The sequence below is a fragment of the Berghia stephanieae genome, chromosome 6 (assembly GCF_034508935.2).
Source record: "Berghia stephanieae isolate SIO BIC M18660-M18661 chromosome 6, UCSD_Bste_1.3, whole genome shotgun sequence".
Classification (NCBI taxonomy): Eukaryota; Metazoa; Mollusca; class Gastropoda; order Nudibranchia; family Aeolidiidae; genus Berghia; species Berghia stephanieae.
The window spans coordinates 3,640,959-3,655,958 of NC_088365.1; the positions used below are offsets into that span (position 1 = coordinate 3,640,959).

Below are 15,000 nucleotides of genomic sequence, written 5' to 3' on the forward strand. Positions count from 1 at the left end.
TGCTAGTGAGTGTGAAAAGTAAACATCTAGCAATGCCTGCTAGCGAATTCAGTGATCGTAATCACAACCGATTTCAAAGTGTGTCTATACTTGTTGTAAAACGGCAAAATGTTCTCTCATTCCAGACCCTTCGCTTTTATATACCGTAAAGAAGAAAAATCTAAAAGTATGATGTTGTAACCAATGCAAAAAAATCTGCTTAACGTCACTAACAATTCTAGTGTTCGAGCCAATCAATCATTAAAATCCACCAGTAGGTTGTGAAGATACCCACGTCAACGAGAGCGCACGGGTTGTGGAACGGACTATAACTGTCCAAGGAATGGATGCATGGAGTCCGACGTTGCTCTGTCGTCGTTTTCGGACGACACCATCCACGCATCATAAACATCTATTTACTAGAAGGTATACATCTACTCGTACTTATAAAATATTTATTATTCCACCCTTTCCATTGGAAAACCTTATCATTTCTTAGTAACTACCTAATCGGCTAATAATGCTTTGAATGCGTTGAATTAAAAACAAATTATTCAATGCTTACATAATATTTGCATACATTTTATTGGTTTGAAATAGTGTTAAAGACAGCTAATTGGCGATTAAAAATAATCTTTTGGTGCGCACCTTGGAACTTAATTTTTTTAAAATTATATTTGTTCGACATTTTTTCTAGAGTCTAATGTCTATTTGAGTAACAATTATAGGATTATCAGTGCGTTGTGATCCTCACTATACAGTTTACTCCTCTTGATCGCAATATCGGTTAATCGCAAACTCTGCTTATACGCTACATATTCCCGAAAACGGAATTAGTTTCTATATAATCGCTCCGCTTAATCTCTACACCTTGATTGGAGTGACGTCAAATCAACAGCCATATGAAATCAACGATGCGGTTCCCGTTCCACAAAACTTTTCGACCAAAGCATTCGATCAACTCTTAACAATGGACAGCATCGGCGGTAAGCTGACATCTCAGAACCACTGGACTCCGTTCAGCCAACACAAAATACAATGCCTAGATAATGAAGATGAAGTTGAGTCATCGGAATTTGACACACCACCCCTGACAAATACTGAAAAACTTGACACGGTAGACAAACTACGCCATTTCATCCAAGATGAACGCTTGACAGATGAACTTTATTGGCGAGATTGGAGACAAAGGTGTATCAACAGCTTGCATAGAATAGAAAGCAATCAACGCTTCGCGATTACTGTTGTAACGAACAATAATGTCACATTTTGTTGTCGATGGTACATAAAAAAGAAAAGATTAAAAATGAGAAAAAAAATAAAGAATAACCCCCCCCCCCAAATAAAACAAAAAACAAAAATCAAAACAAAACAAAACAGAAAACAAAAAACTTAAAAAAAAAAACCAAACAAACCACCCCCCCCCCCAAAAAAAAAGATACATAATTGAAAAACATTCTAATGACGGTCCCAAACTCGCAGAAAACGCAGAAGTGAATATCCTTCTTGACTGACACAAGAAAGGTGGTGCTTAGATGCTATTTTTAGCTACGCTGCTTAATCGCAAACTCCGCTTAATCAACACACCAACACGAACTCCCGAAGGTGTGCGATTAAGCGGAGTCGGCTGTATTAGATACGACTTTACAGTATTATTACAAAGTAATAAGGTTTTAAGCCGTGTTTGCTACTCTTTGCTTTTTTGAAGCCGTTATATTCATTTTTGTATATTTCTATTTACAGTCCGCAGCTTCTCGCAGCTTAGTATCAATGGTTTTTGACCACTAGTTTACTTACCTATTATTTTTGCTTTATGCACAGCTTCAGCAGATCGGCTTGGTGACCCGGAAGGTGTAGAATAACCTTTTTAAAAAGATAAGATAACCTAATAAAGTTTTTATTATTACGGGTACAAAGAAAAAGTATGAGAATAAATCGTGAGATTTTATACAGTGGAGTAATCATGAACCGTGGTCCTAAAACGATACAAATTTTGGGCGTGTTTCTGAGGTTGCAATCTGACTTTGATATTGAAATAAAGGTAAATATGATTTTTAATTAATTATTCAATAAATTAACTTATTTTCAACATTTTTATTTTATTTTTGTGCTTTAAGGAGCTATGTTGTTTCCTTCTGTAAAACAGATGCAATTAAAACAAATTTACTTGTTCGGTTATAGGATGAAAACTATCAGGATATATACAATAAATACAATACTCATTTGACGATCAACATCATCATCATCACCATCATCATCATCATCATCATCATCATCATCATCATCATCATCATCATCATCATCTTTATCTTCTATCTTCTTCTTATTCTTCTTCTTCTTCTTCTTCTTCTTCTTCTTCTTCTTCTTCTTCTTCTTCTTCTTCTTCTTCTTCTTCATCATCATCATCATCATCATCATCTTTATCTTCTTTCTTCTTCTTCTTCTTCTTCTTCGTCGTCGTCGTCGTCTTCTTCTTCTTCTTCTTCTTCTTCTTCTTCTTCTTCTTCTTCTTCTTCTTCATTGAATAACCCAACAATTGATTTACCCGAGGAGCGTCCATGATCCAATCTCCTTGATTTTCTTTGTAAGACATCATTCTCTCCATTCTTTGCTGTAAATTTATTCATAAATGTTATGAGTTAATTTTTAAAAAATATGGAAATAATTCATGTCAGATTTCCAATGCGCAATTTCCTTTATTGGTCTTAACAAGCATTGCGAGGAAACCCACAATAGCAGAAATTTAGGACGACACTTATAAATTGACACGGCACTCATCTTGCACTCGAAAAAAACTGAGACAGTTTGTCTAAATTGCAGTTTTGCAAAAGGTTTTACAAAGCGTACTTCGAGTCCTTTATCGACAACTCGAAAGGCGTGAGTCATGTTAGAAACTGCAGTAAAATAAAAATATAAAGACTGGTTTTTAATCACATATTTGTAAAGGTACTTTTGACAATACAGAATACTAAAACTAAGATGGGATCACTTTTGCTGGCTTTAAAAATATTAAATAACTGAACTTTTATAAAGCGCAATGTCTACTCAAAATGTATAAAGCTCTTTACAAGCCGTCCCAAACCAACAGCAACACTTAACAAATAGGGCATGACAAGACACCTGTAATACGATATCATAAATCTATTGATGGAGACAACATTGGTGTTCGCCAAGTACTAATTTTTACTCCTGAGTAGGGTGAGAGTATATGAGTCGAGAGGCTTTTCCAAGATTCGATTTTGTACTGGCTAGAAAGGACCTCGAACCCGAGACCTAACGATCAAAAGGTGAGTGTCACTTTACAACTAAGTCCTAAAGATTTAGAACTGAACGATTGTATACGAAAGGTGCCAGACAAAGCAAGAAAGAAAAATACAAGAAAAACAAAAAAAACAAACCAAACCATCACAAAAAATCAGTCGACCTCGACTGGGGATCAAACCTTAGACCTTCTGACTAACGGTTAGACGTGTAACCATTACACCACAGAGGCTCCTGATAGTTGGGACAATTTTAATACCTAATTCTTTACAAGGGTACGCGGTTTACGATATGAACCCTCGCTTGCATCAAACAACACATACATTGCACACGACGCTTGCATCAAACAACACATACATTGCACACGACGCTTGCATCAAACAACACATACATTGCACACGACGCTTGCATCAAACAACACATACATTGCACACGACGCTTGCATCAAACAACACATACATTGCACACGACGCTTGCATCAAACAACACATACATTGCACACGACGCTTGCATCAAACAACACATACATTGACACGAGAGGACGAGGACGAGGATGAAGACATATGAGTTGCTCCATTTTATTTTGTGAAATTTATTAAAATTTGACATTTTCGTAAAGATCTGCTTCAGGCCAATATTCGATTGGAAAAGTGACAAAATAATGAAAACATATAAAAACGTCGAAATGTAAAGCCACCAAAGATGAATGTGGAGCAAACAAACCCCACGTATGGCTAAATCGACATCTAAATTTAATATCTAAAAAGTTGTCATTTTCTGTCAAGCCTAAAACATGTGTTACATTTTGGATTTACCTCAACTTTTGCTTAGAAATGTGTTTCGTTGTGAAACAAGAACAACAGAATGAGGACGAATGTAATTTCACAGATATTGTTTTATTTTTACATTTCTTTCGTGAGAGTGAAATAAGCTTCTACGTTTTAAATTACCGGATTTTGTTTAGAGTAAGTATATCAGTTTAGTAATGTTTATTTCAAAGGTTTATATCTACAAATGTATTCTATTCTATCATGTTTAAAATACGAATTTGTTGGGTATTTTTAAACGTATCTAATAATCAATTGTAACTTATCTTAATTGTTTATTTGAAGTAAACCTCAAGTTCCAATTTTATAGTTTCCGATATACAATTCTGACAATAGAGAATATGAGGAAAATGAAAGCACTGTAAAATCACAACATTCGCTGTTTTGCACGAGATACGAGTATAGCCCGACAATGTGGATTTTTGTGAGAAATTGTTTAGTTTTAATACATCTTTATTACTTTGCCATCAACAGTATCTGAGTTTCAGGATACAAATTAATGTGAAACTATAGCATTCTTTCACGGGTTATCGCGCCAAATAACTCACAAACTTACATGGAAATATCGTGATAGGTTAATAATACACGATTACGGTATGATTGCGGGAACTAATGAAGTTGGCCGTAATTGCCCCTGCGATTTTATCATAATTTTTCATTAGGTATTTGCCTTTTTTTTTGCACGTTTTGTTAGTTTTTGGTCACACCGTTATTGTTGCAATTTCTTCCGACAGAGTTTTACCGAATTCTTCCAGTGGAGAGTTCAATACAAGATTCGAAGTGGAAGTAACCGTTTCTTTTTACCCGATGAGAAAGTTTTGTTTTTCATTGGCGCGTTTGAAACCGATACTAATTTTAAAGATTTCTCAGGAGGAACAAGATTGCTTTTGTGTGTATGTGTGTGTGTGTGTGTGTGTGTGTGTGTGTTTGTGTGTGTGAGTGTGTGTTTGTGTGTGTGTGAATACTCAGAGATTCGAAAATGACTTTGAAATTAAGTTTTCACCTTCGATTTTTAAAGCAAATGTAATTTTTAAAAAGCGAGTTTTAACCAATCAACTATTAAACTATGGAATATCTATCGATTTAAATGACCACCATCTTGTCAAAAACTCTCAAACCTGGGACTTTGCTCCTGGTTCTAGAGTTCTTGACAAGATGAGGGTCATTAAAATCGATCGATATTTGACGAACGAATTTTCGGCCAAATCTTTCAATGCATGTTTTTCCAGAGTACAGCAGTTAACTGGTTTACCGTTGCCATGATTATCATCATCATCATCATTGGCTTTTTCACCCTGGGTCAGGGTATAGGCCACAGACAAACAGCTTCCATCCTTCTCTATCCTGAGCTAACTTAAAAAAAAATCTCATTCCATGTCTTACCGCGTCTCTGTATATCAGCTTCTTTAATTCTTCTCCATGTTCCTCGTGGCCTTCCCCCTGATCTTCTGCCCTGAGGGTTCCAGTCCAATACTTTCTTTGTTATAGTGGAGTCATTCTTTTTAAGCGTGTGTCCAATCCACCTTCATCGTCTTCTTCCTATTTCCTCTCCCACTGGTTTCTGCTGTGTTCTTTTCCATACTTCTTCATTTTTTATTCTATCCATCCATTTTATTCTGAGTTGCTTACGCATGCACCTGTTTACGAAAATCTGTACCCTCCTTATACATGCCTGTGATGCGTTCCAAGTTTCACATCCATACATTAGGACAGACTTCAAGTTTGAGTTGAAAAGTCTTAGCTTTAGTCGAAGGGAGATATATCTTTAGTTCTCCAAACTCTGTTCGAAGATGTGAATGCAGCCTGTGCCTTTACTATTCGTGCTTTCACCTCTGCTTCCGTGCCTCCATTCTTGTCAATTACACTTCATTATTATCACCTCCTATATAAAGCTAAATAATAAAGAAATAAAATACATAAATCTATGAAAACTCACCTTTTCTTAGACCGTTAACGCGCAATGATTCAATCTTAGACATAGCCATTCTTACATCACAAGCAAAAGATAATTGTGAAAGTTGGATGGGTTGATAATTTTGCTGTCTGATCTATAATCTTATCAGAATCCTCTTCTGTTCCTGATGTAGTAGCTGTAGGCAAACGTCTTTCAATGACGCGCTATTGGTGTTCATATGTCTGGTAGAAAATAAAGACAGAAAAGTATATCAACGAGGAGGGAAAATTCATCGTACAATGAATAAAAATAATGTATAGGGGACGAAGTGGCCAAGTCGTTATAGCATTTACTGTGATTTGTCTTTTTTCCTTGGGCAGGATGACCAACCCCCTAATTTGCTCATTTGGACAACAGAGGTGATTCCTGTTGACATCAGACATCTTGTTTGATGGAGTTCTATTTTCTTTCATGGAATGCCTAGCGATGGTATCTAACAATGCCGTTGAGGAAGGGCGGAATATATATTTTAGGGCTATCCCAATCAATAATGTTAAATTGCATTGAATTTTTTAAGAACAAATAAAAAAGACATGAAAATCACAAATTCGATTAAAAAAGTATCTCTTCTAGTTTTCTTTTATTGTGTCAACACGGCGTTCACTTATTTTCAGGTCTGATAGCCCAATTTATTATGGGCTCATTGATGTATAATGGAAATCTCAAAATATGACGCAACATATTGTCCATTACAACAATGTTAAACTAGGCCAATAATTGCGTTAGTATGTCAGACTTGTATATATGAACACGTCGTGTCAAATTGAACAAAGCGTTTTGGGCGCTGAGTACCAATGATCCTGTTTCCTAGGACCAACTGCTCCTGCCACTCATGAAGCTTAGTTTAGTGGAGCAGGCAGATCTAAGGCCCCTATCGCACTAGGACAGGACTGTCCCGGGACAGATTTGTCCTGTCCCACTGAAGAAAACTTCTATTCAAAACAGGTACCTATCAATATGGATGAAAGAGAGGTTGTATGTTTCTGTGCTTTACTACTTACAGAAAAGACAAATGGAAATAGAAAACAATATTGGGTGCATCCTTTAATGACCCAAAGATTGCTCAAGGGTCAATTCCATAGCCTATGGTGATCCCCGATCTTATCCTAAATGTTTTTCTTGTAATCGCCTCACTTAACCCAGGTACAAATGTGTACCAGTTCTCTGAGGAAAGTAATATTTGACAAAGGATAATAGATGCTCAGCATGGCTCAGCTGTACGGTCTTTGCTTCGTACCCTAAAGGTACCGAGTTCGATCACCCGCCGCTGCGCTGTGTGGCCTTGAGCAAGTCACCTCGCCCAAGCTCAATTTGCGGCGCTGCACTGTGGCAGACGCCTGGGTTACTCTAGTCCTCTTTTGGAATACACACTAGAGAAAAATTTGCTCTATGGAATGAATAAAGGGATTTATTTTTTAAGAGAGTGAGAGAGAGAGAGAGAGTGTGTGTGTGTGTGTGTGTGTGTGTGTGTGTGTGAGAGAGAGAGAGAGAGGGAGAGAGAGCGTGTGTGTATGTTGGTTTGTTTATGTGTGTATGTGTGTGTGGGTGTACATAAAACTAATTTACGCAACATTTTACCACGAAACAATTTTCATTTTACCACATCAGTTCAAGCTCACATCAGTTTTCTATGAAAATTGAAATTTGAACCTATAAGTTTAACACAGATACACCATTCCGTCTTCCCGATTGGCACAACATTGCACTACTACTACTACTACTACTACTACTACTACTACTACTACTACTACTACTACTACTACTACTACTATTACTACTACTACTACTACTACTACTACTACTACTACTACTTACTACTACTACTACTACTACTACTACTACTACTACTACTACTACTACTACTCTACTACACCACACACTATACTACTACTACTACTACTACTACTACTACTACTACTACTACTACTACTACTACTACTACATCTACAACCACTACTTCTTCGACTACCACAACTATGACGACGACTACACCGATGCGAGAGAGATAGATAGATAGATAGATAGATAGAGAGAGAGAGAGAGAGAGAGAGAGAGAGAGAGAGAGAGAGAGAGAGAGAGAGAGAGAGAGAGAGAGGGGACGGGGGGGGGGGGGGTATTATTTTCTTGTCCTATCACCATACATGACATAGACTTGTCTACATTGTTAGATCAAAGGGATGGATGCCGCATTTTCGCACGTTCTTCACATTTCACACATAGTATCTACTAATACTAGGTATGTGTCATCATCAGTTAGAGAGACTGATCAACAAGTTCAACATTAATGTATGTCTTTACAAATCGTGGATAATTATAATTAATTATTAAAGGTACCTAAATGAAAATCATTTATAGAAAAATAACATTCCTTACCAGTGTTCAGCTGAGAATTCACATCAGATGCAAGGCGTTTCACATTAAAACAGCCTGTCCAGGTCCTTTTATATTCGTTGATCATTTCCATCGGCGACACAAATCGATAAATAAACTCAGGAATTGAACATTCATTAGAAATCGTTCACTTCAGTTTTCGATCCACTCATCCCCCCCCCCTCCCATTCCACCCCTCACAAAAGACCCACAGTCAATGACGGGGAGACCACCGTGTGGCTATGTCATAACAAATTAATACGTGAGGATTGGCTATAATTAATTTTTCCCTGCAGGTAGCAGGTAGAATCACCGCTTGGGTTTCATTGTCAGCCAGGAAATAGGACAATTTTCATAAAATCATTGATTTCTATACTGCAATTGTTGACCGTACACCTATTCTATCTTTTACTATCTTTAATGGATACAACGGCCACATTTTCACTTTTAAGACGCATTTATTTTTATTGATAACAAGAAACGGCGAGTGTAATTTACTCTTCGTTGAACAATCGATATTTTTCTTTTTAAAAATCAGCATGAAAAATATTTCAATTTAATAAAATATTTAAAATTTTTATTTACTGAGTTTTGTTACCCTAACCCATAGTCGGAACATAAGAGTGATAATCTGCCTTTAATATGGTATGTTTTTCAATAATTTGCAATGAAAGGTTTTTGCACAATTGATGTGTAAATATATACTTTATATTTCCTTGTTGGCCAACAAAACAAGTATTCAGACTCACTTAATCTTGAGGCTAAATTCTAGTGGTGTTTAATATAAGAACATGAACATGAATATGATAATAACGTTGTTATTTGATCCTGATGATGATGATGATGATGATGATGATGAGGAGGAGGAGGAGAAGGAAGAGGAGAATGAGGAGGAGGATATTAATAATGATGCTGTTGATGCTGCTGCTGCTGCTGCTGCTGATGATGATGATGATGATGATGATAATAATGACGATGATGATGATGATGTAATAGTAGTAGTAGTAGTAGTAGTAGTAGTAGTAGTAGTAGTAGTAGTAGTAGTAGTAGTAGTAGTAGTAGTAGTAGTAGTAGTAGTAGTAGTAGTATTTTTGGTGGTTTTCGTTTTCTATTCAAAATTGGTGAAAGATTCGGGATGCCGTGTTTTTCACATATCTCCGTCTGGATCAACTTTTTTTTCATCGACTTCACATAGTACATTTATTTTAAACTCCATCATGTAAGCACAGTGCTTTCTTTTAGACATCTTTTAGACATGGTTGTGTAATACCAAAGCAATGTGGCTTGGACCACGAGCCTTGTATGTATAGTTACGTCACTATCTCAACGCTCATAAATTCCTTAGTAAGGCTGGACTCACAATCAAAAAACAAAATCTGTGTTTAAAACTCTTGAATCAAACGAGATACATGAGAGCGTTCGTCTCATTGAGATATTAAAAATGATATATAAATCAAGAACATCGACCAGCAAATAAGGAAATTATCATAAAAGTAAAACATTATAAAGCTATTTTCAAAATCAAATCTATTACAAAAAAAGGTTTTTTCTAGACCAATTTTTATGAGACAAAGACAATTTTTCTCCATTTTCAAGCTGATTCCAACAATGTGGTTTTCAAATTTATATCATATATTATCTATTTGGTATTATTTGGAATAATTCTCTCTTTTCAAGCTATCGGAAAATCGTCACATTCGTTACGATAGGACTAAAATTAATAATTATCTCATTCTGATTTCTTATATTACATCACCAATGTTGAAAAAGAAGTTGTTATAGCTTAGTTATGAGAACTTAATGCTTGTGGTAAAGATTGTTTTGTTGAACAAAATTAATTTAGTGTAGCATGTAATTTTTACGGCTATGAGGTCTAATGGTATGACACTCGCTTTCGGATCGGAAGGTCATGGGTTTGAGCCTCGCTCGGCCCATAGTTTAGTCCTTGGAGATGGCTCTTTACTCACATGCTCTCACCGTACTCATGTGTAAAAATGAGTACTTGGGCTTTAACAGCGTTGTATCTGTCCGAAAAAAATGTAGTATCGCCTCACAAGTGTCATGTCCTGTCCTTCATATTGTTGGCCAGGGACACTTTGTGAAGCATTTTGAGCACGTTTAGTGGATATTGCACTATATAAAAGCTCAATTTTTTCCTTATGAGTTTGAGTTTAAAGAATCAGTTTTAAGGTTCGATGATATCGATGGTTGGCTGATCAAACCTCTGATTTCCCGATTTTCACATCGGTGGATCAAACCTCTGATGTCCCAATGTTCACAATCGGCGGATCAAAACTCGGAAGTCTACATACGAGCTTTGCCACCATGTTTGATTCAATTAAGACCTACCATCTCAAAGCGGTATTATGTCGCTATGAACTCGGAAATGGAATTTATAAGCTCAAACTTGATACTTAAGATTAGTTTTGACTCATTATGGTGGAGTACAAATATAATTTCTTACATTACAAACAATAGAAAAAACAGATATTTCTGATCATTTCCATTCTGAGCAAACTTTTCGGAGTCCGACATAATACCATTTTGAGACAGAGGGTCGCAATTTTGGGCGGATCATACCTCTGATGTCATCAGAGGTGTGATCCGCCCAAAATTAAACAAATCATGGGGTCTGATACATGGATTGAGACTATTACGGTCTCGGACAATAAAAAAGTCCGACACTTCATAGTCCAAGACTTGGGGAAGTCCGAACCTACTAAAAGTAAGCTATTCATACAGTCGGACTTTGTCTCTGACTATCAAGTCATGGGGTCGTTTTCATGAATGCGGACTAGCAGTCTCTAACAAGATAGCAGCTATTTTTAGATTGAGTGCGCTTCGATTCGGAAAGAAAATACGTCGGTTACGAATGACAGAGTCTAAAAGTGTCCTGTTGCCATTGATGCTGGCTTAAACAAAACTATAAGATAACTGCAGATGTTTGAAGTACACATTTTTGTGAGTAAAAATTTTAAAAAATCCCTGAATCTATCGGCTTGCGAGCTGCGAGTGAACGAGATTCCGAAATCTAAGGATTTGCGTCAAAGAACCAAAAAAATGATTAGAAAGTATAGTGGAGACAAAAAATATTCTGCTGGCATTCTAAATGACTGAAATAATTTAATCAATCATATTACACTTTCTCTTTTGTTTGTTAACTAGTTTCTTTTTGATTTAATTTATGTGAGTTTCAGTCTCCGTCTACGTCGGTCTCAATGAAACTTCCATTGGCCTAAATATAAAATTGACAGTCGACAATGGACATCATTGCAGTCTATAACAGTCGACAGTCAATTTTCACGTGATTTGATTCATCTTGGCAAAAGTAAGTTAAAATATGAAAAAGAACGAAATATTAACTCATGGAAGACTCACTTCACATATGTTGCTGTCATTTTGCTGTCATATGTTGTTAATTTCCTCTTTGGAAATCTTTTGCGTTGCAAGTATAAAGGCGGATATCTTACCTGCTATCGTGTACTAGAGAGCGTGATTTTATCAGCACAAAACAGCCAAATTAGTAACCGTCCTTACAACGTCCACTTCTAGGCAAGAGACTAGCTAGTCCGAGACTAAAAAGCGTTCATGAATTTCGATTTCTTTAGTCACTTGCACTGTTTGTCTACGACTAGCAAGTCATTTACTAGACTAGTAAATTACTAAATCTAGTCTGCATACATGGAAATGGGCCAGGGACTCCCTGTGCGAAGTCTCAGACTACAGAGATCAATCGATTTTTAACTGGGGAATCCCAGGGAAAGTACGACAAAACGTCATAGAAATGTGTACTTTTCTAGCAGCGCATGCAAAGTAGCACATAAATCATATCTATTTCCGCTGCTTGTTTGTTTTAATAGTCTTTTTAACTCTGTCATCGCCATTGGCATCTGAATCTGTTCTGCTGGGCAATGGCCGCACAGTGCGGCCGGTCTTGAAAGGTAAAAACAATAATGTAATCCAATCCTACTTTTTACACAAGTACTATAAATTGAACCAATGGTATAATTCTTTCATAAGAACATTCAACTGGCCCAAGGGGATATTTTAAATGAGATTTTGCGCTGAATTCGAATGTAGCTTTGTCTTAAATCATCATTCTCATGCTGCCTCAATCAGATGTCAGCGGAAATGCGAATATAGCCTCAGCGCTGAAAGAGTTCACAATCTTTCTGAGCATTCAACCACCGAATTAGCAAAAAGGTTAAGAAAAAAAAAAACCCAATTTTACTGATGTGTAACTTGTGTAACGTCACTCCACCCGAATGCGTTAAAAAACCTCCGCATTGTTAGATTTAGACAGATTCGCCTGCTGTGTCCGCATATCAATGAAATAGTTTTTTCAACCAAAGAAGGGCCTCGGTGACGTGTGTGATGGCTGTCTAACAAAAAAAAAAAAGACAAGTGACGTCAACTTCACTCTATACCCGGAGATTGGTATGGTAAAATTGTAAAGGAATATAGTGTGTATTCGAACACCTCAATCTGGAAGTAACTTTGCGGCTATGTGGTCTTGTCGTATGACACTCACTTTCGGATCAGAAGGTCCTGGGTTCGAGCCTCGCCCGCCGCATAGTTGAGTCCTTGGAAAAAAACTCTTTACTCACATTTTCTCACAATCCTCAGTTGTAAAACAAGTACCTGGTCGTTAACAGCGTTGTCTTTGTCTGAAAAATTGTAATATCGCCTAACAGGCGTCATGTCACGTGCTACATGTTAAGTGTTGCTCTTGGCAAGGGATCCATTGTAAAGCACTTTGAGCGTCTAGTGGATATTGCGCTATATGAAAGCTCAATTAAAAAACAAGTATATCTAAATGAAGTGATAGCAAATAAATTATTTTATTGTGTTTTTTTTTGCACTTCACAGCAATTTAATATTTCTCTCTAATGAAAAATGAAACCTTAAAACTAATTGGTTTTTCAGCATTGATAATGCCATTTCGGTCTATGGGTAAAGCGTCAACCGATATCATTTAAAAATAATTCTATTTTAGCTTCTGAATGAGAACGAATGAATACCGAATACAAAAACAATTCTTGGAAAAATGACGTGAGCAACGAAAATAGCAAAGCACGTTTCATAGAATTCTGTATTGATCAATCCAAAATTGATTTTAGAATGACGTTAAACTCATCGATCCGCGTCAAACCGGTACAATTTTCGCATGGTACAGACTCTAAAGATTGGAGTCCAAAGTCTAAAGAATTTGTAAACTAGAGAGTATAAATCTAAAATATAATATGTCGGATTCTTTTCGTGTAATATTAAGAATATTGGAAATCCCGTTCATCCTTTCGGGAAACATATTACGCTTTGTCAGTTCTCCAGCGGTGTGTCTTTTTTACGAAACCCGCCGAAACCCACCGAAACCCTGCGAAACCCGCCGAAACCCGCCGAAACCCGACGAAACCCGACGAATCCCGACAAAGTTATGGGAAGTAGGTGGCAGTGGGGAGTGAACCTAGAACTCAGGGAAGTGTACACCATTGGGGAGTGAACCTGGGACTGGGTTTCGGCGGGTTTCGTAAAAAAGAACTAGTGCTTTTTTACGAAACCCGCCGAAACCCGCCGAAACCCGCCGAAACCCGGCGAAACCCGACAAAATCCAGCAAAGTTATGGGAAGTAGACAACTGTGGGGAGTGAACCCGAGACTCAGGGAAGTGTACACCAGTCGGGAGTAAACCTGAGACTAAGGTTATCGGCCGGTTTCGGCGGGTTTCGTAAAAAAGAATTAGTGCTTTATTACGAAACCCGCCGAAACCCGCCGAAACCCGACAATATCCGACAAAGTTTTGGGAGTTTGGCAACAGTGGGGGGTGATCCTGGGAATCAGGGCGGTGTACACCAGTGGGGAGTAAACCTGGGACTGTGTAAAAAGGATATCAGTGGGAAATAAACCTGGGACGAAACGGAGATGGATACCATTGAAAGTTGAAGCCGGATATGGGAGTTGAGTACCAGAGGAGAATGAACCTGACACTATAGGAGATGGGCGTCAATGTGGAGTGAACCTGGGACTCAGGGAAGTGCACACCAATTGGGAGTTAACCTGGGACTGTGGGAGATGGATGACTGTGGGTATCCGAGCCGAACTATAGGAGTTGGGTACCAGAGGAGAATGAACCTGACACTATAGAAGGTGGGCGCCAGTGGGGAGTGAACCTGGGAGTCAGGGAATTGCACACTAGTGGGGAGTTAACCTGGGACTGTGTAAAAAGGATATCAGTGGGAAATAAACCTGGGACTAAAGGGAGATGCATACCATTGAAAGTTGAAGCCGGATATGAGAGTTTGGTACCAGAGGAGAATGAACCTGACACTATAGGAGGTGGGCGCGAGTGGGGAGTGAACCTGGGACTATGTAAAAAGGACATCAGAAGGAAATAAATCTGGGACTTTCAAATAAATAAATAAATAAATAATAAAATAAATCTTCAACTTTCAATGGTATCCATCTCCCAGGTTTATTTCCCACTGATATCCTGTTTACATAGTCCCAGGTTCACTCCCCACTGGCGCCCACCTCCTATAGTGTCAGGTTCATTCTCCTCTGTTACCAAACTCTCATATCCGGCTTCAAATTTCAATGGTATCCATCTCCCTTT

At 37.6% G+C, this 15,000-nt stretch overlaps 1 protein-coding gene and 1 long non-coding RNA gene across 3 annotated transcripts in view; one reads left to right on the forward strand and one right to left on the reverse strand.

Annotated features, from left to right (window-relative positions):
• Positions 1 to 8,605, reverse strand: part of LOC144975991 (uncharacterized) — a 10,963-nt gene extending 2,358 nt beyond the window's left edge. The window contains exons 1-4 of one of the 2 annotated variants that reach the window (XM_078920245.1): positions 8,395 to 8,605; positions 6,004 to 6,203; positions 2,525 to 2,590; positions 1,777 to 1,842 (exon numbers count right to left, since the gene is read on the reverse strand). In XM_078920245.1, the coding sequence (XP_078776371.1) occupies positions 1,777 to 1,842; positions 2,525 to 2,590; positions 6,004 to 6,052 (181 nt within the window). In that variant the 5' untranslated portion in view covers positions 6,053 to 6,203; positions 8,395 to 8,605. The remainder of the gene's footprint in view (positions 1 to 1,776; positions 1,843 to 2,524; positions 2,591 to 6,003; positions 6,204 to 8,394) is intronic. The other variant, XM_078920247.1, reaches the window with a different exon arrangement.
• LOC144975993 (uncharacterized) lies at positions 3,411 to 6,624 on the forward strand. Its single transcript, XR_013646014.1, has 2 exons — positions 3,411 to 4,205; positions 6,342 to 6,624. It is a non-coding gene; the product is annotated as an uncharacterized LOC144975993 (long non-coding RNA).
• Positions 8,606 to 15,000: the final 6,395 nt, after the last annotated feature.